Raw genomic sequence first — 25,817 nt, 5'->3', positions numbered from 1 at the left:
AAACTGGACTGTTCTCACTCAGTTAACTAAAGTAGCTGGAAGTGGAACACTTTACAATTTCTACCTAAAGAATTTAGGTTAAACTTACTTGGTAATATCAACGCTGCTTACTGACCAACTTTCCAGCTCTTTTTGACCAGGACGGTTGTAAATTAAGGAAAATATCTTTATACTCTGTATTCAATCCAAGAGAACTCTAATTACTTAAAATCATTTAGGTCATAATAATAATAATTTTCATTTTTTCCATAAAATAAGCATTATGATTGCACACTCCTTCTATGGTCTGAATTTATGTAAGAGGTATAGCTTGCTTAAAATATATATGTAAAGTTATATTTTCTTAGAAACGTGGATGTTTGCAACCATTGCTTTCAAAGAGATTATTACCATGTATTCTCTCTGTTTTACGTTTTCATGAAGATTGTGTTATACCAGAGGCTTCTGATTATCAAAGTGATAAACAGTTTTACCTGTCTGTACCAGATTTGTGACCTAATTTAAAAAAAAACTCAGAAACAAACTATGAATAAAATGGACTTTGCAAACTAAATACTATTAATAATTTTCACTTGTGTTTACTGACTGAAATTAATCAAGAAAGCCATTTACATTTAGTGAAAGTAAATTTCCTTAAGTGATCTCCCTGCTAGCATGTTTAGTCATTACTTGGGGAGTAATAGGATTACTTGGAGAGATAAGGATTACTTTATTGCTACAGATATTACTATTGGTATTTCTAATGCAAGTGCAAAATATCAATAGGTTATATTATCAAAGAAAATTCATTTACGTAGCACTTCTTTTGACATCATATATAAATGTGCAAACAGGTAAGAACCCAAGACTCTAAACTGTATGACAAAACAGTCTCTAATGCAAAAGCAATAAACATTAACAAGAGGCTTTCAGGAATGTGTATTTAAAAGAACCAGAACTTCCAAATTAATTTGAAAGATGCCTTCCTAAAACTTAGCCTTCATTTATCACTTTAAATGTTTTATATAGCTAAATCTTTAGCCCGGGGTGCTTTCACTTGCCTTCCAATTACATATTTTCAACTATTAATTACAAGCCGTTTTAATTGGGTTATTCCATCATTATGTTAAAATTAAACACGTAAAGAACTTTCACTACCAACTAATTCCTCTTTACATCTAACCCATTCTGTATCAGTAATATAATTCTACAAGTCTCAGGACTGATTCGACAAACCTAATTATTCCTAGCTTACCTCTGGGGTAAACTTAACACTCCTAGACTGTTTGACCTGTGCCCTCTCATGATTAAGCTACGCCTGTAAAAAGTATATTCGAAATGCAAACTTGCTATGCACTGAAAGATGCAAAACAAGGTTTAAGCAAGGCTACCTAAGTAACTGAACAGCAAACTGAAGATCATCTCATACAAAGACTAATTTAAAGTAATTTAGATCCAATTATTCAAATGCAGTGGAAGTACTGTAGTAAGATATCTTAGCCAATTCAAAATCATTAACATTTTTATAATAATTTACAGTTACAGTGTAAGCCCTTTCACTAATTACAATTATTCTTACGTTGCTTCTTCCAGTTGTTACTCATAAGTAGTTTTACATTATGGTAACAATATAATTGCTCTACTATTTTTATTTTATTTTATTAATGTTTTGGCCACACCGTGGGGCATGCAGGATCTTAGTACCCCAACCAGGGATTGAACCTGTGCTGCCGCCGCCTGCAGTGGAAGTGCAGAGTCTTAACCACTGGACCGCCAGGGAAGTCTCTCTACTTTTAGTATTTCAAATGTGCCTTTCCATTTAATCTGGGAATTTTGTTTCTCAGTTGTACTCCCTGCATATTATTCTGCCAGACAGCCGTGCCTGCTTAATCTTTTCCTCATTTTTGGATAGTTAACGTTTTTCCAATTATTTTTCTGTCATGAAGATATTAAAACTTTTTTTTTAACCTTGTTTTGGATGCCTTAAGGATACGAGAATAGGATTTGGGAGAAATGTGCAAACATTTTTCCCCTGGTTCTTTTTCCCTACTATCCTACCATCTCTAAAAACAACCTCCCGACGAATGCATCTCCTTCTCTTCAATCTCATTAATACTGAGATGTTAAGACTTTTTAAAGTTTCCAATTTAAGTAGGTATGATATAGTGCCTTCTGGCTGCCTTATTTTTCCAAATGTTTAATTACCAGCAAGTTGAACATGTTTTCAAATGTTGGTTTTTCTTACTTCTTGTGTTCTTGATGTACACTGGGGATTTAGGGATATAAATATAGCATGTGCTTCCTTCTAGTTTAATGCCACTCTCAGCTGAGAAATGAGACATTTTCTAATTATAGGATAACCCTATACAGAAGGGTACCTCACAAATATAGGTAGAAGGGATTACATGGCAAATTAGAAACAGAAATCTGTTTTGTAAACTTGTAGCTTCATACAGAGAATATGCTTAATCCTGCTACAGTACTCTAGAATGTGGGAAATATATCTTCCATTCGGCTGCTCTTCGCATCATTTGGCTGGAAAACCTGTTCACCCCGGTTCCCTGTTGGGCTACAAACCTGATATTAAATCTTTGTAACCCAGTACAGCCTGCGCGGAGCGAAGCCCCAAACCTGGCGGCGGTTGGGTGCGGTTGGGTCCGCTGAGGCTGCGGGCGCATCCGGCAAGCACAGTGATGCCCCCTCTGGCAGTTCTCCGCCGGAGCGCCTAGACCCGCCCCTCGGCCGCAGGCTCTCCGCGCCCGGCTGGTCCTCGAGACCCTTCCCATTCTTTCCTCAAAACGGGGCCACGCCCCTCAGCCCACCTCAGACCACTCTGCCTCTATCAGCCCCGCTCTCGCCACCTTTTTAGGCCCCTCCCTTTCGGCCGTGCCCTACACAGCGCTTAGGTGAAGTCCTCCCCTGAGATGCGGCCACTACTGCCAGCCCATCACCTGCCGCTCCTCTCCACGTCTAATTCTCCCAGACTCGGCCTGCGGAAGCTCCGCTGGAACGCCCCTCCCACTCGTGGCTCCACAATAGCCGCCCTGGGCCACGCTTTTGCCCGACTCCCGGGAGGAAAACCGTACGTTCTACGCGTTTCTGGTCCACGGAGGGTGTGAGGCGAATCTTTGGAGCCCGTTTTACGACAACTTGCGGCCGCGCGGTGCGGCTGACGGCAACGCCGCGCTGCTCTTGGAGAGGTCACTTCGGAGACGGCGCTGGTTTTGGGCTGTGTGGGTCAGCGGCAGTATGTGGCGCGTCTGTGCGCGACAGGCCCAGAATGCAGCCCCGAGGGCAGGATTTGGGGCTCGGTGGACGGCCTTGCGGGAGGAGCCGGGAGCTCGGTGCGTGACCCCGCAGGCTGGTTCGTCTCCGGCTCGTTGCAGCAGCAGGACCACAGGGTATGGCAGGGTCCGGGCACTCTGCGGCTGGAGCCCCAGCTCCTGGGCCACACCGCGGAATCGCGTCTTGCTCCAGCTTTGGGGATCTCCTAGGCGCCGCTGGTATAGCCTCCCCCCGCATCAGAAGGTGAGCCCCAGACCTGTCCTTCGCGGAACCCCGTTGTCCTTCATGGGATCCTTCCTCAGAGGCCTCAGTCAGTGATCCTCCATCCCCCTCCAAGTATACTGCGTGTCAGTGTCCCTTCTCCATTACCCAGCTTTGCTGTAGCTCTTGAGCTTCCTTCTCCTGACCTATTCCATTGAAGAGCGCCAAGCCTGGGGCGGTATGTGGAACGTCTGCTGAGTACATGCTGTGAGACCCACGCAGGCCTGTGGAGCAGAAAGCCTGTCCTTCTGGTGGAGAGCTTCTGGTGGCAGGAACCCCCTTTATATCCCCAGTGCCCACTGTGTGTCGGGACTCAAACTCTTTGCGTTAAATTGTAGTGAATTGAGTGAAGCGTTAAACCAGAATGAAAGTTAGGTAGCTCTTTGTAAATTTCACATTTCTCCTTTGTCTTCTCCAGGTTCCATTGCCCTCTCTTTCCCCCACAATGCAGGCAGGCACCATAGCCCGCTGGGAGAAAAAGGAAGGGGAGAAAATCAATGAGGGTGAATTAATTGCAGAGGTAAGCTGTTATAAAACATGGAAATGAGTTAGAAGGGACCGGCTTAGCTAAACTGAGCATTAACTTTCTGAGTGGGTAGTTATCCCTTTTGCTTAAGAAACTTAGATGTTTTTTACAACTTGATACTAGAGAAGATTGGTTAGCTAAGTTAGCAGCAGCTAGCCAAACTGATTTTTAGCTAAGATATTTTTAATAGTAATTCTTTCCAACCTGTGATAGAGGCTTTATTTTTCTCATGACTGTTGAACTGTATGATTTCTTTAAATTGAAGTATAGTTGATTTACAATGTTGTGTTAATTTCTGCTGTACAGCAAAATGATTCAGTTATACATATATATACATTTAAAAAAATATTCTTTTCCATTATGGTTTATCACGGGATACTGAATAAAGTTCCCTTGTTGGACCTTGTTGTTATCCATTCTATGTAATAGTTTGCATCTGCTAACCCCGAACTCCCGCTCCCCATTCCCCTCCCGCCCCACAACCACAAGTCTGTTCTCTATGTCTGTGAGTCCGTTTCCGTTCTGTAGATAAGTTCATTTGTGTCATATTTTAGATTCCATTTATAAGTGATAGCATGTGTTATTTTTCTTTTTCTTTCTGACTTACTGCACTTTGAACTGAACGATTTTAGACACAACCTAATAAACTTCATACTGGCAGCAGAAGTCTAAGCTCCTTTTTTTGTGTTTAAAGGTTGAAACTGATAAAGCTACTGTTGGATTTGAGAGCCTGGAGGAGTGTTACATGGCAAAGATACTTGTTGCTGAAGGTACCAGAGATGTTCCAATTGGAGCAATCATCTGTATCACAGTTGAAAAGTGAGTGGTACCATGGCAATCTTTGGAACTTAGGTGCTCAGGTGGAGTATTTTAACCCAGGATTGAGAAGTTAGTTAAAGGCTTCTAAGACTACTGAATCCGCTTTATAACCCCCTTATACTTATGCATTCTTTCTCTTCCTTAGGCCTGAAGATATTGAGGCCTTTAAAAATTATACACTGGACTCTTCAGCAGCACCTACCCCACAAGCAGCCCCAGCACCAACCCCTGCTGCTGCTGCTCCGTCACCTGCACCTCCCGCTCAGGCTCCTGGTAGCTCATATCCTCCTCACATGCAGGTGAGGCTCAACCTCTGGGTATTTGCTCTAGAAAATTTATTATTCATTCATTATTTTTCATAGGTGTATCTCACATCCTGGGAACTGGCATTAAATATGGCTAGTTTTTGTCATTTGAAAGTAAATAGAGGTTTAAACATGAAAATTGACAACTTTTATTCCTGGGGGTTATTTCCAGGTGTGTGAACTTGGCTAGTTCTTTTAACCTTTCACAGCCTCAGTGTAGTAGATAGGATAATGTTTGGTGCTTCTCATTCAAGAACATTTGGTTAGATTTTGAGGATGATTTGTACTTACACTACTCCCTGTATAAATAAGAGTTTTTAGCAGGCCCCAAGTACTGTCCGTTGAATGAAAGTTCCCAATTGGTGTTTTTCCTTGACATGTGGTATTCTGTTTTCTAAGAGTAAGTGAAGTAGTCCAGTAGTATTAATAAAAGACTGAACTAAAATAAAGAATAAGTGTCAAATAGACATATATAATAACATTGCAACAAAGCTGAAGGTGGTAAATGTAGTCACTGTTGATTCTACTAACTAAATCAGTTTATAAGAAGCTAATTGGTTTATTAGATATTAAGATTATCCCATCTGTATTTGTGTTTCAGATACTGGAAATGGATAAAAGCCAGCTGCACTTTTTCTAAAGGATTAAGACTAGAACTTTCCTTCACTTAGTTTATTTGTAGAAATTTTTGTATAGGAATAATTTTCTTCTTTGGACATCATGTTCTATTCCATGGTCTTTTTTTTTTTTCCTCTAAATTTATTTATTTATTTCTTTTTGGCTGCATTGGGTCTTTGTTGCTGTGCACGGGCTTTCTCTAGTTGCGGCGAGGGGGGGCTACTCTTCGTTGAGGTGTGCAGGTTTCTCATTGTGGTGGCTTCTCTTGTTGCGGGCCCTAGAGTGCACGGGCTTCAGTAGTTGTGGCACATGGACTCAGTAGTTGTGGCTCTCAGGGTTCTAGAGCACAGACTCAGTAGTTGTGGCGCACGGGCTTAGTTGCTCCGCAGCATGTGAGATCTTCCCAGACCAGGGCTCGAACCCGTGTCTCCTGCATTGGCAGGCGGATTCTTAACCACTGCGCCACCAGGGAAGTCCTCCCTGATCTTTTATTAACATTCACTCATTATAAAGTTTTGCCTGGTGGTCATTTCACGCATTTATCTCATCCTGTTCAGCAAATTCTGTCTCACTACACAAGACAGTACATTCCTCTATAATTTATGTCTTTGGCTTTTTGTGAAAGTTTTATGGTTCTGTCTTAATTATCCTTTAAGATACAGCATAGAGATTATTGGATCCACTAATTTTTAAGAAGTAGGTGAAGATGAGGGACTTCCCTAGTGGTCCAGTGGTTAAGACTCCACGCTCCCAATGCAGGGGGCCCGGGTTCGATCCCTGGTCGGGGAACTAAAAAAAGATTCTGCATGTCGTAATGAAGATCCCGCACGCAGCTACGAAAGTCCCGAGTGCCGCAACTAAGACCTGGTGTAGGTAGGTAGGTAGGTAGGTAGATAGATAAGATAGATAATTCTGACCAAGAAAAACATTTTTTAAATTTTCTAATTAGAGTTCTAAGTTTTGTTTTACTCCCCCCCACCTTCCTGAGACATCATCAATTGAAATGATTTTTCTCTCAGCATAATCCTGTTGTTAATTAGATTTAAAAAACTAAAAGATAGCAAACAAAACCCATAATGAGTAAGCATCCAAATTCAGTGGACATACAAGCCATATAAATAAGAAAGCAATTTTAAATTTAGATCAGCCAATCTGATGTTTAGATTTTACTGGGGTGGAAGTGACTATTGGAAGAGCAGTTCGTTCATTTGTTCATTCATTCATTCATTTTTTTTTTTTGTCGCACCATGTGGCATGTGGGACCTTAGTTCCCCGACCAGGGGACCGAACCCGTGCCCCCTGCATCGGGAGTGCAGAATCTTAACCACTGGACTGCCAGGGAAGTCCCAAACAGTTCTTAATATGAGTTTTTTTAATCTTGGAAAAGTATCTGGGAAGTTTGGGAGAAATTCAGTTTCCCCTGAGTGAAGAGATAGATGCCAATACAGCGCACAGTAAAATTTTAGTGGAAAGTCTGGACTAAGGTCATTCTGTGAAAATGAAAAACTGTAGCTTAATCTAAGTGTTAAGAAAGACGAAAAGGTGTTCTGTGCTTAGATATTTATTGAGGAATTAATTTTAACTGCCTAGAAAGAACTCTTTCCCATCTGCCCATTGTTTTTATGTTTGGAGGGTGGAAAAGTATTTCGAAGGTGGGTCAGAGTATCGCTGGTACTATAAAAGCTTGAGATTTGAAAGATTCACTTGTAGGGACACTTGAGGCAGTGGGCTTTTGCTGCTGTGGAGGCATGGGAATTTGGATGGTCACAGTCACTATCATTCCATAAAACTGTTTGCTGGCCTGAGTTCCACTGTGCCCACAGCTTCCTAGTATTACACAGTAATAAAATGTGTTTGTTTCTACAGGTGCTTCTTCCTGCCCTCTCTCCCACCATGACCATGGGCACAGTTCAGAGATGGGAAAAAAAAGTGGGTGAGAAGCTAAGTGAAGGAGATTTATTGGCAGAGATAGAGACTGACAAGGCCACTATAGGTGAGATTTCTTCAGCTCTTAATGGTTGAGGCACTGAGTTTTCCAATGAGGGAAGAGGATTGCCGTCCTATCCTATAATGAGTGAGTGATAACGTGAAAAATTTTAATTCTTGGGATTCATTTCCTGAAACAGAATATTTCATAACAAAAGTGTGCATAGTTGGATTTGTCAGTACCATACTGTAGTCTCATTGAATCAAGGATATGTCAGTTTAGGGATTATTTTTAGGCCAGAGTTTGCTTATTTATTAGCCTGATCATCGTCTAAACTGGGCAAGGAGGAAAAGAGAAGAAACAGGAGAAAATAACATCAAAGGCAGGAAAATACCAAAGAATTTCAGATGACTTTGAGGGAAGACTTGAAAGCAGGACTTAGGTTGTTTTCATAGTTTGAGAATGAGTGATGGAATGTATGTATTACCTGTTTAGATATCATATCACATTTCCTTTTATTCCCTCTCTGATTTATTTTTATGCTTAGAACAAAACCCATATAGACAATCATATTTGTCATACCGTGTATAGATATTTGTAGATAAATGTATTTCCTGTCCAGTTCTCAGAGATGCAGTAGGAGATTCTGGGCATCCTCTGCAGCGGTTGTTTTCAGATTTTGTTATTCAAACCCTGTGATTCCTTGATGGCACGTTGGGGCAAAGGAGAACTTAAGGAGCAGCACTCTACTGTTCCGTGCCCGCTCCCCCGCTTCCACCAGGACAACTCCTTTTTATCTTTCTGCATATTGCACTTCCTCCCATAAGATTTTATTAGAAGAAAGGATTCTGTTTGTTAAAAAGAGAGAAACAAACAAAAAAAACCTGGCAAAAATAGATCTGCTTTGCATTTTAACTTGAATACCAATGTTGCTGTAGAGACTAGTATTCTAAAGACTCTGGTCTCTAGAGAAGTATTACCTTGGTCAAACTCTTTAAACTCTATTGTGGCCTTGGAGTCTTTTCTTTTTATACGTGTCTTGTATTGGATATTCTCAACTGGGATATAGAAGGATTCATCAAAGATGTGTTTGTCAGGGAGAGGCACAACGCCACAGAAAGCCAAGATCTGGAAGGCAAAAAGTTGTCTTCTCCAATGGGTTCTTTTAGTTTTACTTTTGGAACTCTTCATATTTGAGTTCCTTGTAAGAAAAGCACTAGCTGGGAATTCCCTGGCGGTTCAGTGGTTAGGACTCCATGCTTTCACTCCCGAGGGCCTGAGTTCAATCCCTGGTGGGGGAACTGAGATCCCGCAAGCCATGTGGCCAAAAAAAGAAAAGAAAAGCAGTAGCTGAATAAAGTTGTCAACACCACAGAATCTCTAGTTGTGCTGTATTTCTTCATAATGAAATAGTTGATGTAATACCAAGTATGACCTCTTCAGAAAGTTCCAAAGATGCTTTTAGGGGTGTAATCCCATGTCACTATCAACTATAGTAGGTCTTTTAATTTAACCATGTGGTTCTGATCTTTAGCAGTACAACTGATGCCATCTTGGAGTCTTGTGGGTCTGCAAGGGGCTGCCCCTGGGGATGTTTTAAAGAAAACGTTCAGAACTAACCACTGTATAATCTCTTGTAGTTTTATTTAACAGATATTTATTTAGTATTTACTTTGTGCCAGGTACTGTTTCTAAGTACTTGGAAAATATTCACTTAATTTTTGTAATATCCCCGTGAGGTAGGTACTATTGTCATTCCCATTTTGTAGGTAAAGAAGCTGAGACACAGAGATGTTAAATAGCTTGCAAAAGGTTATATAGCTACTTTGAAGAAGAACCTTTTACTTAAAACTGTGCTTTGAGTTTGATAGGATAGTGGAGTCCTTTAAGTTCCATAATGGTTTTTTCTTTCTATTTAAGGTTTTGAAGCACAGGAAGAAGGTTACCTAGCAAAAATCCTGATCCCTGAAGGTACAAGAGATGTCCCTCTAGGAGCCCCACTCTGTATCATTGTAGAAAAAGAGGCAGATATACCAGCATTTGCTGACTATCGGCCAACAGAAGTAGCTGATTTAAAACCACCAGCACCACCACCTATCCCATCCATGGTAGGTATGCTTCTAGAATTGAGGGAACACTTAAACCTTATTCATCTCTAAATTAAGGGATTAAAGTAGATGATATTCTAGGTTCCTTCCAGCTCTAAGATTCTATGAATAAGGAAGGAGATAGTTAACATTTGCGGAGACCTACACAGTGTGTGGCACTGCACCATTTACATAATGGTCAATAGTTTGATTTGTATAGCTTTTTTTTTTTCCTGGTGTTTTGAGTCCTGCCGAGAACAAAGCTGAGGTGACATGTTCTTTTTCTGCTTTGGTGGGGGGGTGGTGTGTGTGTGTGTGTGTGTGTGTGTGTGTGTGTGTGTGTGTGTGTATGGAAGGTCATGGTTTGTCACCCATTTTCTGTAGAATTTGTAGTTTTTGTCATTGTCAATCCTCTTGGTATTAACATATAGTAGGTCAAGCTTATATTTGTAATACATTGGAACCTTCATGTAAACGGCTTATTTTGCATAGAATTTAGCCTGTCTCTATGCACTGTATACTATATACCTATAACATGAGCTTGTATGAATTCCAGGCATCAGTAACACTATAATGAAGCTTCTGCAGGTGTAGAATCATGTGAGTTTAGATGAGGTACACAGTTCTGTCAGAAAAAACTTGATTTCTGACTGCCATACATTTATGGGGAGCTGGCAGGTAGTTGTAATGGTTTATTTTTTAATGTGTTTCAACATGGAACCTTCCAGAATAATTTATTATTTTGGAATTAGGTTAAGTAAAAACAAAATCCATGTAGGTGATATACGAGAATGAGAATAAAGAAGGGACAAGAGATTAAAGTGAAGAAAGGCTATAAGGATGTTATATACTGGTTACCAAAATTAAATTCCATGCCTCTCTTTGTTAATCATGGAGTTAGAGGATTTGACTTTGTTCTGTCTTTGACGTAAAATAATGTTATTCTATTCATATTGCTGTATTATGTTGGTTAAGCAGGAAAAATGTGCATTTGATATTTGGAAAAAAGATGAAAGTTATTTAATTAAAATAGGTTTGACTAAACAAACCATAAACTCTTAAATCTTTCAGACCAATCTGTACAGTGGTGAATTAACAATCTGTAACTTTTTTCAAAAGGCAGCCCCTGTTTCTCCAACTCCCCAACCTGTAGCCCCTCCACCTTCAGCCACCCGCCCAGCTACTCCTGCTGGACCAAAGGGAAGGTTGTTTGTTAGCCCTCTTGCAAAGAAGTTGGCAACAGAGAAAGGGATTGACCTTACACAAGTAAAAGGTAAGTCTGTTTCTGTGGAGTGGGGTTTTACTAAAATTTAGTAGAGTTTCTTCCTCAGGACCAGAGAGTACAACTATATATAGTCGTCTTATCTGCGATAGTTGGGGGAAGGATGAGGGAGGGAAATATCTCCTTTGGTGCCACCACAGAGTAGGAAAATTTCCTGTGCTTTGTTTAGTCTGTCTAAGATCTACCTGTATAATTTAGATAGCTTTTTTTCCTTCTCTGTTAAATGGAACTGCTTAATTGTTGGTGAAAGTATGATGTGTTTGTTCATCAGAGTTGGGTTATGGTACCTGATTGTATAATAAGAAATCTGTATTAGTGCTAGGCTGATTGAATGTAGTAATACACAAAACAAAACATGAAGTTGGGGTGATTTGAAGTGACTTAAAATAATAAAATTCATACAAAACTGAACTAACACCCCTTGAGGGCAAAGGAAAATGTCTTACCCATCTCCTCCCCAGAGAGACAGTGTTGCTTAGTGATAAGAGCATGGGGTCTTGAATCAGACCATCTAGGGTTTAATCCTGGCTTTATCATTTTCTGTGTAATATGTCTTTCAATGAATTACTTTAATCCATCTGTTTTTCCACCTGTAAAACTAGATAATAGTTTACATTAAAACAGGTGAAGTGCTTAGAACAGTATCTAGAGTGTAATAAGTACTCAATACATATTAGTTTTGTTCACATTATTACTATTATTGGCTGGCATTTAAATGTTTTAAGGTAAAATTTAATGTAAGGTAATTAATATACTTTAGAAAAGGGGGGAAATTACTATTCCTGGAACATGGTTTGATGGCTAATACTATGTGCTAGTCTTTTAATTACCAGATTTAATTTGCATAACATTTATTGAAGTAAGAATTATCATTTCCCATTTTTTTATTGTCCAGCTGTGGGTACTCATCGGTGGTTATCATCTGTCTGCAATCTATTATTTTTACGGTTAGAAAGCAAGCCAATCCCCGAAGACACAAGAATAGAATGTTATCGCTGTTTTACTTCAGAGGATTCTTGTAATATTGGAAGACCCTTTTTTCACCTTAATATTATTTCACTAGTGTATTGCCATTCTTTATGTGATTAGAATCAGGGACAGCAATTTAAATTGGAATACATTTTAAGGGGAGGAGGGACAAGGTTAATAATTATATCTGAAGAATTTAGACAAGTAAACAAGGACCATTTATTAGATATTTAGCAATACTGACTGCCTTAGGAGAGATTTAAGTGGAAAAATCTCAATATTCTTATCATGCAGTTAGAGTTAAGTGATTCATTTATTTAGACAAATTTTCATTGAGTATTGTCTGTGTATCCAACACTTGTTCATAAGACAGACAAGATTTCAGTTTCAGATGCTCACATTACCAACAATAAAGAATTAAATGGACAGGGAGTTATAGCATAGTAGTTAAGAGTATCGGCTTTGGAGCTGGAGTGCTTGGATTTAAAACCCAGCTCTGTCGAACACTAGGTGTGTTACCTTTTGTGTCTCAGTTTCTTCATTTGTATATAAAAATAATATCTTATAGCTTGTTGGGATTAAATAAGTTAATAAGCAGTGCCTGTACATAGAAAGCATTAGCTATGATGATAGCACTAGCTATGATGATAATAACTTATTAAATAAGCTGATTTGAATGCTAAGAAAGAAATAAACCAAGTGATATACTAATGAGTAACAGGGTGAATATATGTGTAGTCGTGACTGCTTTTGGACGGGGTGGTTGGAGAAGGTCTTTTTGATGAGGTGACAGTTGATCTGACGTGAAAGATGAGTCAGCTATGAGCCAACCATGTGAAGAACTGGAGGAAAAGCATTTTGGGCAAAGACCAGCTTGAAGTGGAAAGAGCTTGGCATGTTTGAAGAACAGAAAGGAGGCCAGTGTTAATGGAGCATAGTGGGCAAAGGATCTAGTGGTAGGAGATGAGGTCAGAAAGAAACTCAGGGGTGAGAACATAAAGGATTTTACAGGTTATGATAGAATTTGAATTTTATTTAAAGTACAGTAGGAAGCCATTGAAAGATTAAAATGAGGAAGTGGCATAAAATGATTTATATTTTTAAAAGATCATTTTGGCTGCTCTGTGCAAATGGATTAAATGAAAACCAAGGCACCTGTTAAGATGCTGTTGCTGGAGCTGATGATGGTGGCTTACACAAGGGTGGTGAGAGTAGAAATGAAGAGAAATGGGCAGCTTCAACATACACTTCTGCCATAGAATCAACAACTTAGTCAGGGATTGGATATGGGGACTCGAAAACAGCAACTTCAAAAGCAATGTGCAGTGGACGCTGGTCTGGACAGGTTGAAAAATGAATGAAGAAGTGGAGATAACATTGTGGGCAACTTATTCAAGAACATTTGCTGTGAAGGAAGGCATAGAAATAGAAATGTAGCTTTTGGGAGCATATGGGCTCAAGAGAGAGCTTTTGAAAATGAGTGATAGTAAAACAGGTCTAGTGTAGAGTTTCTCAGCTGTGGCACTGTTGACATTTTTGACCAGGTAATTCTTTGTTGGCAGGGTGGCAGCTGGTGTCCTGTGCATTGTAGCATGTTTAGCAACATCCTTGGCTTTTACCTGCTACATGGTAGTAGCATACCCAACTTGGGACAACCAAAAATATTTTCAAACATTGCCAGATGCCCCCTTGGGGGCAAAATTGCCCAGTGGTCTAATAGAAAGGGATAAATTGATGATGTAGAAAAGGAGAAAGAGCAGAATAATTTGGCAAGGTACAAAGTTTTTGAGAATGTAAGAGGGGATGGGATTGGTTTTGGGTAGGAATTAGGACAGTTTGTCTACTTTTATAGGAGAGAAGAGAATATGGAGTAGGTTTATAGGTTTGGTGGTAGCAGATGAGGAGAGTACCTCTCTGGTTCCTGCTATTTGATCAGTAACATATTAAGGGAGGGGGTAGTTCCCTGGTGGTCTGGCGGTTAGGATTCGGCGCTTTCACTGCTGTGGCCCGGGTTCAGTCCTGGTTGGGGAACTGAGATCCCGCACGCGACCAAAAAAAATAAAAAGTATAAGGTGAAGGGATCTGCTGGAGAGTTAGTGTGGGAAGGTCTGAGATTAGAGAGATTGCGAAATAGTGTTCTCAGAGACAGGGAAAGTGAACTTAAGGGAAACAATTTAATTTCTGGGTAGTTTTGTGTGTCTATTTTAGTTTTGTGCTTCTGAATTTATAGTACAGTCATTCAGCTAGGTGTGTACTTTTTTACCCCAGCAATATTAAGCTACTCTGGTGCTGGCACTGAGAAGGCATATGTTTTAGAGTTTGACCAGGGAGTGATTATAACAATGATCCATAGAGTGTAGGCTGGGTAAGGAGGAAGTGAAGACAGGAGGCTTGACAACATGCTGAGAGCAGAGGAATTAGTGGAGTGGAAGAAATTTTGCATGTGGTCTGAAATAAGTGAGCTGAGAGGATCAGTGGTTGGTGTTTTATGACACCACCTCTGACACTAAATGTAATTTTTTTTTCCACACCAGCAATCAGTTCTCTACACCACATGGGTGTCCAACAATTCAATCCTATTCTGACACTAACTCTCCATAGTTAGCATCAGACTCCACAGGTTTTTTTGTTTTTGTTTTAAATTATTTATTTATGGCTGCGTTGGGTCTTCGTTGCTGCACGCAGGCTTTCTCTAGTTGTGGCGAGCGGGGGTTACTCTTCGTTGCAGTGTGCGGGCTTCTCATTGCAGTGGCTTCTCTTGTTGCAGAGCACAGGCTCTAGGCACGTGGGCTTCAGTAGTTGTGGCTCGCAGGCTCTAGAGCGCAGGCTCAGTAGTTGTGGCGCACAGGCTTAGTTGCTCCGCGGCATGTGGGATCTTCCTGGACCAGGGCTCAAGCCCGTGTCCCCCGCATTGGCAGGCAGACTCTTCACCACTGCACCACCAGGGAAGTTCCGAGACGCCACAGGTTTAAAGGCTCAGTCCCACAAGTCTGCCCCCACTTAAGATGCCAGTCCTGAGGATCACCCATACTTCTGACGCACTGGCTGTAAACCAAGAATGCCCAAGACCCCCTCCTCGGGTTTGATAATTCACTAGAATGACTCACAGAACTCAGGAAAGCACATTATTTACTATTGCCTGTTTATTCTAAAGGATACAACTCAGAACAGTCAAATAGAAGAGATGCATGAGACAAAGTACGGGGCTTGGGGGTTGGTGCTGAGCTTCCGTGCCTCTCTGGGAGCACCTCCCACCGCCCACCCTGGTACATTAATGTGCTCACCAACCCGGAAGCGCTCCAAATCTTGTTGTCCAAGAGTTTTATGTTTATAGGAGTCAATTACTATTTTTGTAGGCATTGCTAATTGTATCCTTGGCCATTGGTTATTGAACTCGATCTCCAGTGCCACCCCTACCCCTTCCCCCCAGGGACAGATTGCTTACCAAATCTGACCAAAATGTAATCATTTGGGGAGAAACAGTTCTGAAAGCCTAAACCCTGATGTTCAGAGTTTGATTTGTCTCAGAGCTACCTATATTATGGTTTATATTTCTTTGATGCAGAGCGTTTTCGCATCACTGTCCCATTTTATCCTCACGGCATTCCCATGAGTAGGGGCTGGTATGATAATCTGTCCTACAGGTGAGACTAAAGACCAGATGATATTAAGTGACTACAGTCATCTGTCTAGTTTATGTTTGACAACAACCCTATGTTTTTCACTCCTGGTCTAGTGTTCTTCCCTTTATACCATATTGCTTTATGATGGTCTGTTGTGCCTTCTTAGGGAGAGAGACAAAAGAATTTCAAAGATTTCAGCTAACTCCTAATAGTCAGGAAATTCTTACAGGTGGATGAAGCTTAGTATAAGGCAGGTGGTACTGCAGTTTCCTCATCTTGAGGGGCTGCAGTGTCCAGATCAGCCTTGATTGTAAGGGGAGGTCATGGTTTCTGTCTTTTATAAGGAAGGGAATCTAATAGGCGTACTGCTGCCTCTGTTCTAGAGCTCCTGGTGAGGATAAACACAATCCTAGCCAACTCAGTTTTCATAATGAAGGAAAGGAGTTGGGACGAACTGCACACAACGAGAATCCTTTTAAAAGTCTGCCTTGGGGGAAGATGAATCAATTTGACCAAATATTTTCTAGAAGTGGGCCAGTGTAAAAGGTATTTTAATAACTAAATTCTGAATCTCCTTAGAATTAAGGTTCAGGATTATCTACTTAGGTGTAATGTTAAACCTAAGAGATTGTGGATGGGAGGAGGAAAGAAATTGAATGAAAGTAAAATTAAGCCTGTTGAGGGAAATTTGAAGATCTTTCTTCATGTGTAACATGGCACCTTTTTCCTTCATAATCTCTAACACAAGCCAGTGTAGTGCCTTGGCTACTGTGAGAAAGCTGTGAATAATGGAGACCACATATAGAATGAATGGTTCTAAAGATGAGATCATTGCATTTGAGAGTTATTCATGCTATTTCAGGGTAAAAACAATTGACTTGGCTGATTTGTCCAAAATAATTGTTACCATATCTGTCGACTCTGTAGCAAGGGAATTCTTTATGAGCAAATGAATGTAGAACCCAAATGAGATCTATTCCAGGGTTTCAGAAAGGGTGTTTTGGAGCTAACGGAGAGGAGGGCAACAAAAGGTGGTATTTATAGGGAAAAGTTTAAGGGGCATGATTAAGGCAGTGGCCCCTTTAGAGGGTCTTTGGTAGAGAACCTTTAGGAACTTGCACTTCAGGATCACAGTGCTGATCTCCTTGAGGAATTAGCGGTACGCTCTCATGTGTGTGGTATTTCTGTGTCTCTTCCAGGAACGGGACCAGACGGCAGAATCATCAAGAAGGACGTCGACTCCTTTGTGCCTACTAAAGCTGCTCCTGTGAGTTATATTTCGCTTCCTAAATTTTGGTTGCAGTTTGTCCCTGCAGAGTGCTTTGTCCAGCCTGTTAGACCCTTGCATACATTATTTATGAGTGAAATAGCTTAATCAGAACTGTGTTTTCTTTTGTCTAATTTCACTGGCTAGCAATATGTACATATGAATGTGCTGTTATTCATACACAAAAGCAAAGATGATATACCACATTGAAATCCACTCCAAGTTGTTTTTGGGTTTTTTTGAGTAGTGATACTAAATTTTTCCTAACTTATCATCTTATTCAGGCCCTATTTTTTAAAGTATGCTTGCAAGTTGGTTGGCTAGCGTTTGAGTTTTATGTGGTTAATTAGTTCACAGAGGGATTAAATCCACATAGCCAACTCCGTCTGATCAGTAAAGGCGCCAAAATAATCAACTATAAGTAAGGAAAATGATTTAGTTATTTAGATGTTTGCTTTAAAATAAAAGATTTGTCTTTTTTAAAAAAATAAATTTATTTATTTTTGGTTGCGTTGGGTTTTTGTTGCTGCGCACGGCCTTTCTCTAGTTGTTGTGAGCAGGGGCTACTCTTCGTTGCGGTGCACGGGCTTCTCTTGCTGTGGAGCACGGGCTCTAGGCGTGCGGGCTTCAGTAGTTGTGGCTCATGGGCTCAGTAGTTGTGGCTCGCGGGCTCTAGAACGTAGGCTCAATAGTTGCGGCGCACAGGCTTAGTTGCTCTGCAGCATGTGGGATCTTCCTAGACCAGGGCTCGAACCCGTGTCCCCCGCATTGACAGGCGGATTCTTAACCACTGTGCCACCAGGGGAGCCCCTGTCATTGTTTTTTCTTAACACTATTCAGGAAAATACGTGACTTTCTTTGAATTTATCTCTTAACCTTTTCAATTTAGGAATGCTTTGATTGCTTTTCTTTAAGAAAGTTTTGTGAAAACAAAATTATTTTGATATAAACTAGTCATAGAAAAATGACATTTAAAGCATGATTACCCAATTCTAAGTATGAAAATTAGAAACAAAACTCTTAAACAAGCACAGTCCAAATCGGAGTCCCTTTTGCTCCCTTAGGATAGAAATAGCTGTTTTCCTATAAACCATTTAATTTTCACTTTGCCATCTGCAAAAGAGTCACTAACAGTTGTTCACAGTTGCTTATGCTAAGACTAAGAACTTTTTTACCTCCTTCTAGACTCCAGCAGCTGCTGTGTCTCCCCCGAGTCCGGGAGTGGCACCGGTTCCTACAGGTGTCTTCACAGATATCCCAATCAGCAACATTCGCCGAGTAAGAGTATTACCATAACTTTTCGACCCAAAGCTGTTGGGGGCATCTTTACTCTGATTGTTCAGTTGCATCCACAGTTTGAAACACTAAGAAGAGACTTTTTTAAAATTGGGAACCTTAGATGATTCATTTAATAGGTGTTTGGTTTGGCCAATAGAATTCTTGGGATACACAAACACTGTATTCTGATTAAATACTCTTGGAAGGGGCTAAGTTGTGGTGCAGTCCTCCATCTTCCAGTTCTAATAATGCTTGAGGTAAGCATTACCAGGGAGCAGGGTAAAGGGGCAAACAGAGCCCTGAATGAGTTGAGGTCTCATTTCAACTCAAGATAATTGATTTTTGAATCTCTTTGATTTCAGGTTATTGCACAGCGGTTAATGCAATCTAAGCAAACCATACCTCATTATTACCTTTCTGTTGATGTAAATATGGGAGAAGTTTTGTTGGTACGGAAAGAACTTAATAAGGTAAAAGGTCTGGAAATTCCACCTTCGTAAATTCTAAAAATCTTGTTTTCCCTCACCGAATATTTACATTTTTGCCCATATATTGTATTTTGTTACAAATGCCAATTGATAATGGAAAAATGGATGTCATCTTAATTTTAACTTACAGAGAGTATCCTGGAGAATTTTCATTTTCTAACCCTTGATTAAAGTTTATGATTAAAGTCGACTTTGCCGTGGATCCATTTTAGCCTAACATAGTCACTGTGATCCTATGAGACTACTTGAGTCTCCTCTGGTAGGTAGGAAACAGTATGTTTACTTTGTGTTTATCATTAAGTACCAAGCACCTACTTAGTGCTTAGTTACTTAGTAACTTAGGGGATGCAGCTAAAGCAGTGCTTAGCAGGAAACGTACAGGTGTAATGGTCTACATGAAAATAGATGAAGAAAACCAACTTTTGGTTTCTTTTCATCCTTTCCACCTCAGGACATCTGTATATCCACCCCCTCCCACCTTCTCAAGATTATATAATTTCAGTCTTTGAGAAGAGAATTTAAGAAACTACTATGGTTTCTTGTCTTTGCAGATGTTAGAAGGGAGAAGCAAAATTTCTGTCAATGACTTCATTATAAAAGCTTCAGCTTTGGCATGTTTAAAAGTTCCTGAAGCAAATTCTTCTTGGCTGGACACAGTTATAAGACAGTAAGTATAACACTTCTGGGGAAGGTATATATATGTATATCTATATATATCTATATATATATCCATCAGCAGTGTTTTGTGTGCTGTCTCACGTATAACTAGGAGTATAGGGAGTAAGGAGAAGCAGAAGATGGAGGGGAGATGGCTTCCACAGGCAAGACAATTTGAAAACAACATAAAGCTATTTCTGAGATAATCCCACATTTAGTTAGTAAAGACTACAGATTCTTTGTATGAGTTCAGGAAAGGGAGATAAGTGTACAGATATGTATAATTAAGTTGATAATGACTCTCACAAAGCAGGATTGAAATGGTTTTGTTCACCAGTGAGTTCTGCTGAACTTTAGTGGGGGCAAAATTGAAAACAAAACCAAAAAAAACAGTATTTGTTAATATTACGGTAGCATGTGACTGGCGTGGTGCTCTTGGTGTCTTTCACATGTTGTCTCATTTAATCCTTATGACCATGTTATGAGTTAGGTGGTTTTACACACATTTTCTAGATGAAGAAACTGAGGCTCAGTAAGTTGAGTTACTCCCTGAGTTAATATGTTAGTAAGTAGCAGAACTGTGATTGGAACCAGGATTCTGACTCAGCCTAGGTTTTTTCTACTATGTAGATGCTTTTTATATTATTAATTTAATTTTTTTTACAATAATAGTATGTACATTAGAATATGAATTCATGGCTTACGGTGACCTGCTCAACCTTTAATCTGAGGTCCACTCCCAAGAGGCAAACACAGCCTTTAAATTGTTATTTCTTTTGGTATTTACTTTCCTATTTCTAAACAACATTTTTCTGTTGCCTTTCATAAATTTTTCATTTCATTTACTTTATCAACTGACTTCCTATTAAAGAAGGTTAAGATTTAGCTTTGTTCTACCCTCTCTACAAACACACACACACACACACACACACACACAACCCATCATCCTACCAAATTGATTGTAGCACAAATTTTGGACAAATCAGTATTCAGTGTTAATATCTTTATGACTATGAAAAATTGTTTATGACTAAGGAAGTATAGTATACCATGAATACCAACCTGATTTTAATGATTGCCTAAGAGGGGCTAATTTTTAAATTACTCATCATGAAATCTTTCTGAAACTCCCCAAGAGAACTCTAAATGTGTTTCACAAGACTGAAAAATTGTTTACTGATTCTAATTTTTTCCTTGGTCACCCCACTCTTAGAGAACATCTGAGGGTCTTACTATTTTTTTAGAGACTATATTAGCTTTCTAGGGCTGCCATGACAAATTACCACACAAAATTTGTGGCTTAACAAAAATTTATTCTCTCCTAGTTCTGAAGGTCAGAAGTGTGAAATCAAGGTGTCGGCAGGACTGTGCTCCCTCCACAGGCTCTCGGGTGGACTCTTGCTTTCTCCAGTTCTGGCGGCTCCAGGCATACCTTGGCTTGTGGCTGCACAGCTCCAACATCACATGGCCTTCATGTGTCCATGTCTTCTCTTCTGTCTCTTACAAGGACACTTGGCATTGGATTTAGGGCCCACCCAGATAATCTAGGGTGATCTCATCTCAAGAGCCTAATTACATCTGCAAAGACCTTTTACTAAATAAGGTCACATTATTAGATTCTGGGATTAAGACATAGACATATCTTTTACAGCACGGTTATGAACATTTGAGGACAATTCTTTGTGTTGACATATGTTTTCATTTCTCTTGGGTAGACTCCTTGGAGTGGAATTGCTGGGTCATAGGGTAAATTTATGTTTAATCTTTCAGGAATATCTGAAGGAAACACTGCTTAGATGAAAGGATGGACGTTGCAGGGCAAGTTCTATGAATTATTTATTAATCCTTACCAAATGCCCTTCAATTTGTTCATACAGCTATTCAACAAATATTTATTGAACATATACTGCTTTCTGGATTTAGTGGTGAACAAGATAGGAAACACCATCCCTACTCTCTTAGGAGGAAGATTATTGAACAAATAATATTGTAATGACAGGGTAATTTAATTAAGAAAGCAGTGTTTGCTGTTTGATACCTTGGCCAGAGCCCAGCTGCAGTAGTTGCTAAGTGTCACACACTGTATTATTAGAGCAGGTCCCTGTGTTTGCAAGTGACAAAAGCCTGCTGCCTCTGGCGAGCTTGGGCACACTAGTGGGTATGGTCCCCGTAATCTCCAAAGAGCTGGAGTTCTTCCTTCATGTGAAGTTTTAACTTTTTCTTTTTTTTTTTTAATTGAAGTATAGTTGATTTACAATATTATATTAGTTTTAGGTGTATGGCATAGTGATTCAGTATTTTGGCAGATTATACTCCATTATAAGTTATTACAAGATAATGGCTATAATTCCCTGTGCTATACAATATATCTTTGTTGATTATCTATTTTATACATGGTAGTTTGTATCTGTTAATGCCATACCCCTAATTTGTCACTCCCCCCTTCCCTCTATCCTTTGGTGACCACTAGTTTGTTTTCTGTATCTGTGAGTTTGTTTCTGTTTTGCATGTGCATCCATTTGTATTATTTTTTACATTCCGCATGTAAGATACACAGTATTTGTCTTTTTTTGATTTATTTCAGTAAGCATAATATTCTCTAGCTCTGTCCACATGGCTGCAGATAGCAGAATTTCTTTCTTTTTTATGGCTGAGTAATGTTCATGGGTGTGTATGGGTACTTGGGTTGCTTCCATGTCTTCTTTTTTTTTTGGCCACGCATGCAGGATCTTCCCCAACCAGGGATCCACCCTGAGCCCCCTGCAGTGGAAGCTCGGAGTCTTAATCACTGGACTGCTAGGGAAGTCCCTTCTTCCATGTCTTTAATTAGTATGTTCATTTTTTCCAGATATATTGCCAGGATTGGAATTGCTGGATCATATAGTACTATTTTTAGTTTTCTAAGGAACTTCCATACTCTTTTTCCACAGTGGTTGCACCAATTTGTTGATACCAAAACAGTATACCCTTGTATACTGTTGGTGATTCTCACCAACAGTATACAAAGGCTCCCTTTTCTCCATATCCTCACCAGCATTTGTTAACTTTCTCTTTATTGCAGATCACTTAGGCAGGGGCCCTTACACAGACGACCCCTAAGGAGACTCTGATACAATTCAGGAGTTTGGGAACTTGGTTTGGCGGGGGGGAAGTCATTCTTTTCTACTAACCTTTAACTGAAATTTAGCATTTCCTCCCATTATAAATATAAAGAACAAATCAAAGAGGTATTAATAGTACTTGTGCTGATGACCAAATAAAAATCAATTTATTTTCGTATCACATTGTAGTTATTGCGGATATCTTAAAATATATTTTTTTCTTATCACTACTTCAAAAGTATAGCCATAATTAGACCTGCTGTAAGATTATTGAGTTAATACAGAAGCGCATGTATCACAATTTTTTTTTTTTTTTTTTTTTTTTTGCGGTACGCGGGCCTCTCACTGTTGTGGTCTCTCCTGTTGCGGAGCACAGGCTCCGGACGCGCAGGCTCAGCGGCCATGGCTCACGGGCCCAGCCGCTCTGCGGCATATGGGATCCTCCCAGACCGGGGCACGAACCCGTGTCCCCTGCATCGGCAGGCGGACTCTCAACCACTGCGCCACCAGGGAGGCCCCACAATTTTGTTTTTTGAATAGTTTGATAAACTGAATTTCAATATAGTTTGTTTGGGGGGAAGTTTTTCTGGTAATTTGAGTATTTTGTTTTCTGTGTTTAAAAAATATATTCTGAGAAGGGACCCAAATGCAAATGTGCCCCATGGCCTAGAAAGGATTAGGAATCCTACTTTTATGTTTTGAGACAACACCACCACCCTACCACGTGAGTACTTCTGTTTCTCCCACCATACAGTCCTTTCCCTTCACTCTTCTGTTTGTCTGCTCAAGCTCTGCTTGCAGACTCAGCTCCAGCCAGTCCATTTCGTTTCAAAATCTAAGGAGTTCTTTTTAATTCTCACTGGATGCTGAACCTTTTTTTCCCCACCTGTACCCATGGTGTTAGTCAAGGCAGATGAGGAGTAGTTAGCGAGTACGTGTGAAACCAGCCTACTGACACATCTCTCATTCATTTTTTAAAAGTGCAGGTCTAAGAGAGGCCACAGCAAAATTTAAAAACCAGGAAAGAGCTCTCCCTGGCTGAAAAGTAGCACAAGCTGAAGTAAATACCACTATTCTTGGGTAACCTAAAACAAACTCTTAATTAAACATTGTTGATGATTATTGAGGTTTACTTTTTCTTTTTAAATAGAAATCACGTTGTTGATATCAGTGTTGCAGTCAGTACCCCTGCAGGACTCATCACACCTATTGTATTTAATGCACACATAAAAGGACTGGAAACCATTGCTAATGATGTTGTTTCTTTAGCAACCAAAGCACGAGAGGGTAAACTACAACCACATGAGTTCCAGGTAAGGTATTAATTATTTATCTTCTGAATGTTATTATGTTATTTTAATGAATTTTGTTATTTTAAAATTTGGCATTATATTTCTATTGCATTTTCCACCTTTTGATTCTGCCTTGTGTTCTCACTGACACAAGGTCTTGAAAATAAAGAAAAATTGAGTAACCTATCAAAAGCGGAAAATAACACATTTTCAAGTAGTGTGCAAAAGCCACACAACTTTCGTTCATATTGCTATAGTTGTATGTTTTCAGTAAAGTGTATTCCATTCATTCCTTTTTTTCTTTCAGCTTTATTTATGTATAATTAGCAAATAGGAATTGTAATATTTAAGGTGTACAACTTGATGTTTTGATATATGTATACACTGTGAAGTGATCATGACAAGCCAATTATCCATCACCTCGTATATTTACCATTTTCCTTTTCTTTTTTATGGTAGTTGAATCCTTTTTTTTTTTTTTTTTTTTTTTTTGTGGTACGCGGGCCTCTCACTGTTGTGGCCTCTCCCGTTGCGGAGCACAGGCTCCGGACGCGCAGGCCCAGCAGCCATGGCTCACAGGCCCAGCCGCTCCGCGGCATATGGGATCCTCCCAGACCGGGGCACGAACCCGTATCCCCTGTATCGGCAGGCGGACCCTCAACCACCGCGCCACCAGGGAGGCCCCTGAATCCTTTTTTAAAATTCATTTTATTGAAGTATAGTTGATTTACAGTGTTGTGTTAATTTCTACTGTACAGCAGAGTGATTCAGTTATACATGTGTATACATTCTTTTTCATATTCTTTTCCATTATGGTTTATCACAGGATACTGAATATAGTTCCCTGTGCTATACAGTAGGACCTTGTTGTTTATCCATTCTATATATAATAGTTTGCATCTACTAATCCCAAACTCCCAATCCATCCCTCCCCCACCCTCTCTCCCCGTTTGACAACCACAAGTCTGTTCTCCCTGTCTGTGAGTCTTGTTTATGTTTTGTAGAGAAGTTCATTTGTGTCATGGTTTAGATTCCGCATATAAGTGATATCATATGGTATTTGTCTTTCTCTAACTTACTTCACTTGGTATGATAATCTCTAGGTCCAATCCACGTTGCTGAGAGTCCTTAAAGTAAAATATTATCTTAAGGTCTTTTCACAAAACATTTGTCATTTTTTTCTAATTTATGTTGACAAGCAGTTACCATGATCTGCTTTTAATCTTTTTTTCTTTAGGGTGGCACTTTTACGATCTCAAATTTAGGAATGTTTGGAATTAAGAACTTCTCTGCTATTATTAACCCACCTCAAGCATGTATTTTGGCAATTGGTGCTTCAGAGGATAGACTGGTTCCAGCAGATAATGAAAAAGGGTAAGTGCCAAAATGGAGAGGGAGTTGTAAACTCACTTTCATTACAATATACCTGTTTTTGAGTCTCAGTTTTTATAATTATTGCCGTGGCATATTGGAGCTTCAGGCAACAACTCTTCTTATTTTACTGTTTGAGATGGGAAGTCTTGTTTACTCTAGGTCAGGGGTCAGCATACTTTTTTCTTAAAGAGCCAGTTAGTAAATTATTTTATGCTTTCTGGGTCATACGGTGGCTATTGCAAATACTCTGCCATTGTGGTGTAAAAGCAGGCATAGGCAATACATAAATGTATTCCAGTAAACTTGTGGGATTTGGTCTGAGGGCTGTTGTTTGTGGACCTGTATCCTCTAGATGGCTGTTTGGTCTGTTTCTTCAAACTATTAATTTGAGCTAGGGGTGTACAGCCCATGAAGAATACATGGAAAATAATGTTACCCGGTTGGGATTATAAGTTAGGTGTTGGCATTTGGGCTGGTTACTAGCTAAAATCTAGTGATTGCTTTCAGAATTCCTAATAATGTTTTTATCTTTTTCTAGATTTGATGTGGCTAGCATGATGTCTGTTACACTCAGTTGTGATCATCGGGTTGTGGATGGAGCAGTTGGAGCCCAGTGGCTTGCTGAGTTTAGAAAGTTCCTTGAAAAACCTATCACCATGTTGTTATAATTAACCCAAGA

The 25,817-nt window shown here is 39.8% G+C and overlaps 1 protein-coding gene across 10 annotated transcripts; it reads left to right on the top strand.

The window, feature by feature from the left end:
* Positions 1-3,228: 3,228 nt before the first annotated feature.
* Positions 3,229-25,806, top strand: DLAT (dihydrolipoamide S-acetyltransferase; the record flags this gene model as incomplete). 10 transcript variants are annotated; one of them, XM_079708857.1, is made up of 14 exons in its annotated part: positions 3,229-3,507; positions 3,977-4,045; positions 4,746-4,870; positions 5,016-5,169; positions 7,660-7,786; positions 9,641-9,832; positions 10,931-11,080; positions 16,881-16,948; positions 18,134-18,226; positions 18,589-18,696; positions 19,266-19,381; positions 23,623-23,785; positions 25,002-25,138; positions 25,677-25,806. In XM_079708857.1, the coding sequence occupies 14 exons, from the start codon at positions 3,229-3,231 to the stop codon at positions 25,804-25,806; spliced, it is 1,911 nt and encodes a 636-aa protein (XP_079564983.1). The 10 variants fall into 10 exon arrangements, with proteins under 10 accessions (XP_079564983.1, XP_079564982.1, XP_079564981.1 ...); XM_079708856.1 differs by having other exon boundaries at positions 3,944-4,045; positions 23,644-23,785; XM_079708855.1 differs by having other exon boundaries at positions 3,944-4,045.
* Positions 25,807-25,817: the final 11 nt, after the last annotated feature.

The sequence above is a fragment of the Hyperoodon ampullatus genome, assembly GCF_949752795.1.
Source record: "Hyperoodon ampullatus genome assembly, chromosome: 7".
Classification (NCBI taxonomy): domain Eukaryota; kingdom Metazoa; phylum Chordata; class Mammalia; order Artiodactyla; family Ziphiidae; genus Hyperoodon; species Hyperoodon ampullatus.
Note: the sequence above shows the minus strand (reverse complement) of the source record. Positions and strands in the feature narration are given on the sequence as shown.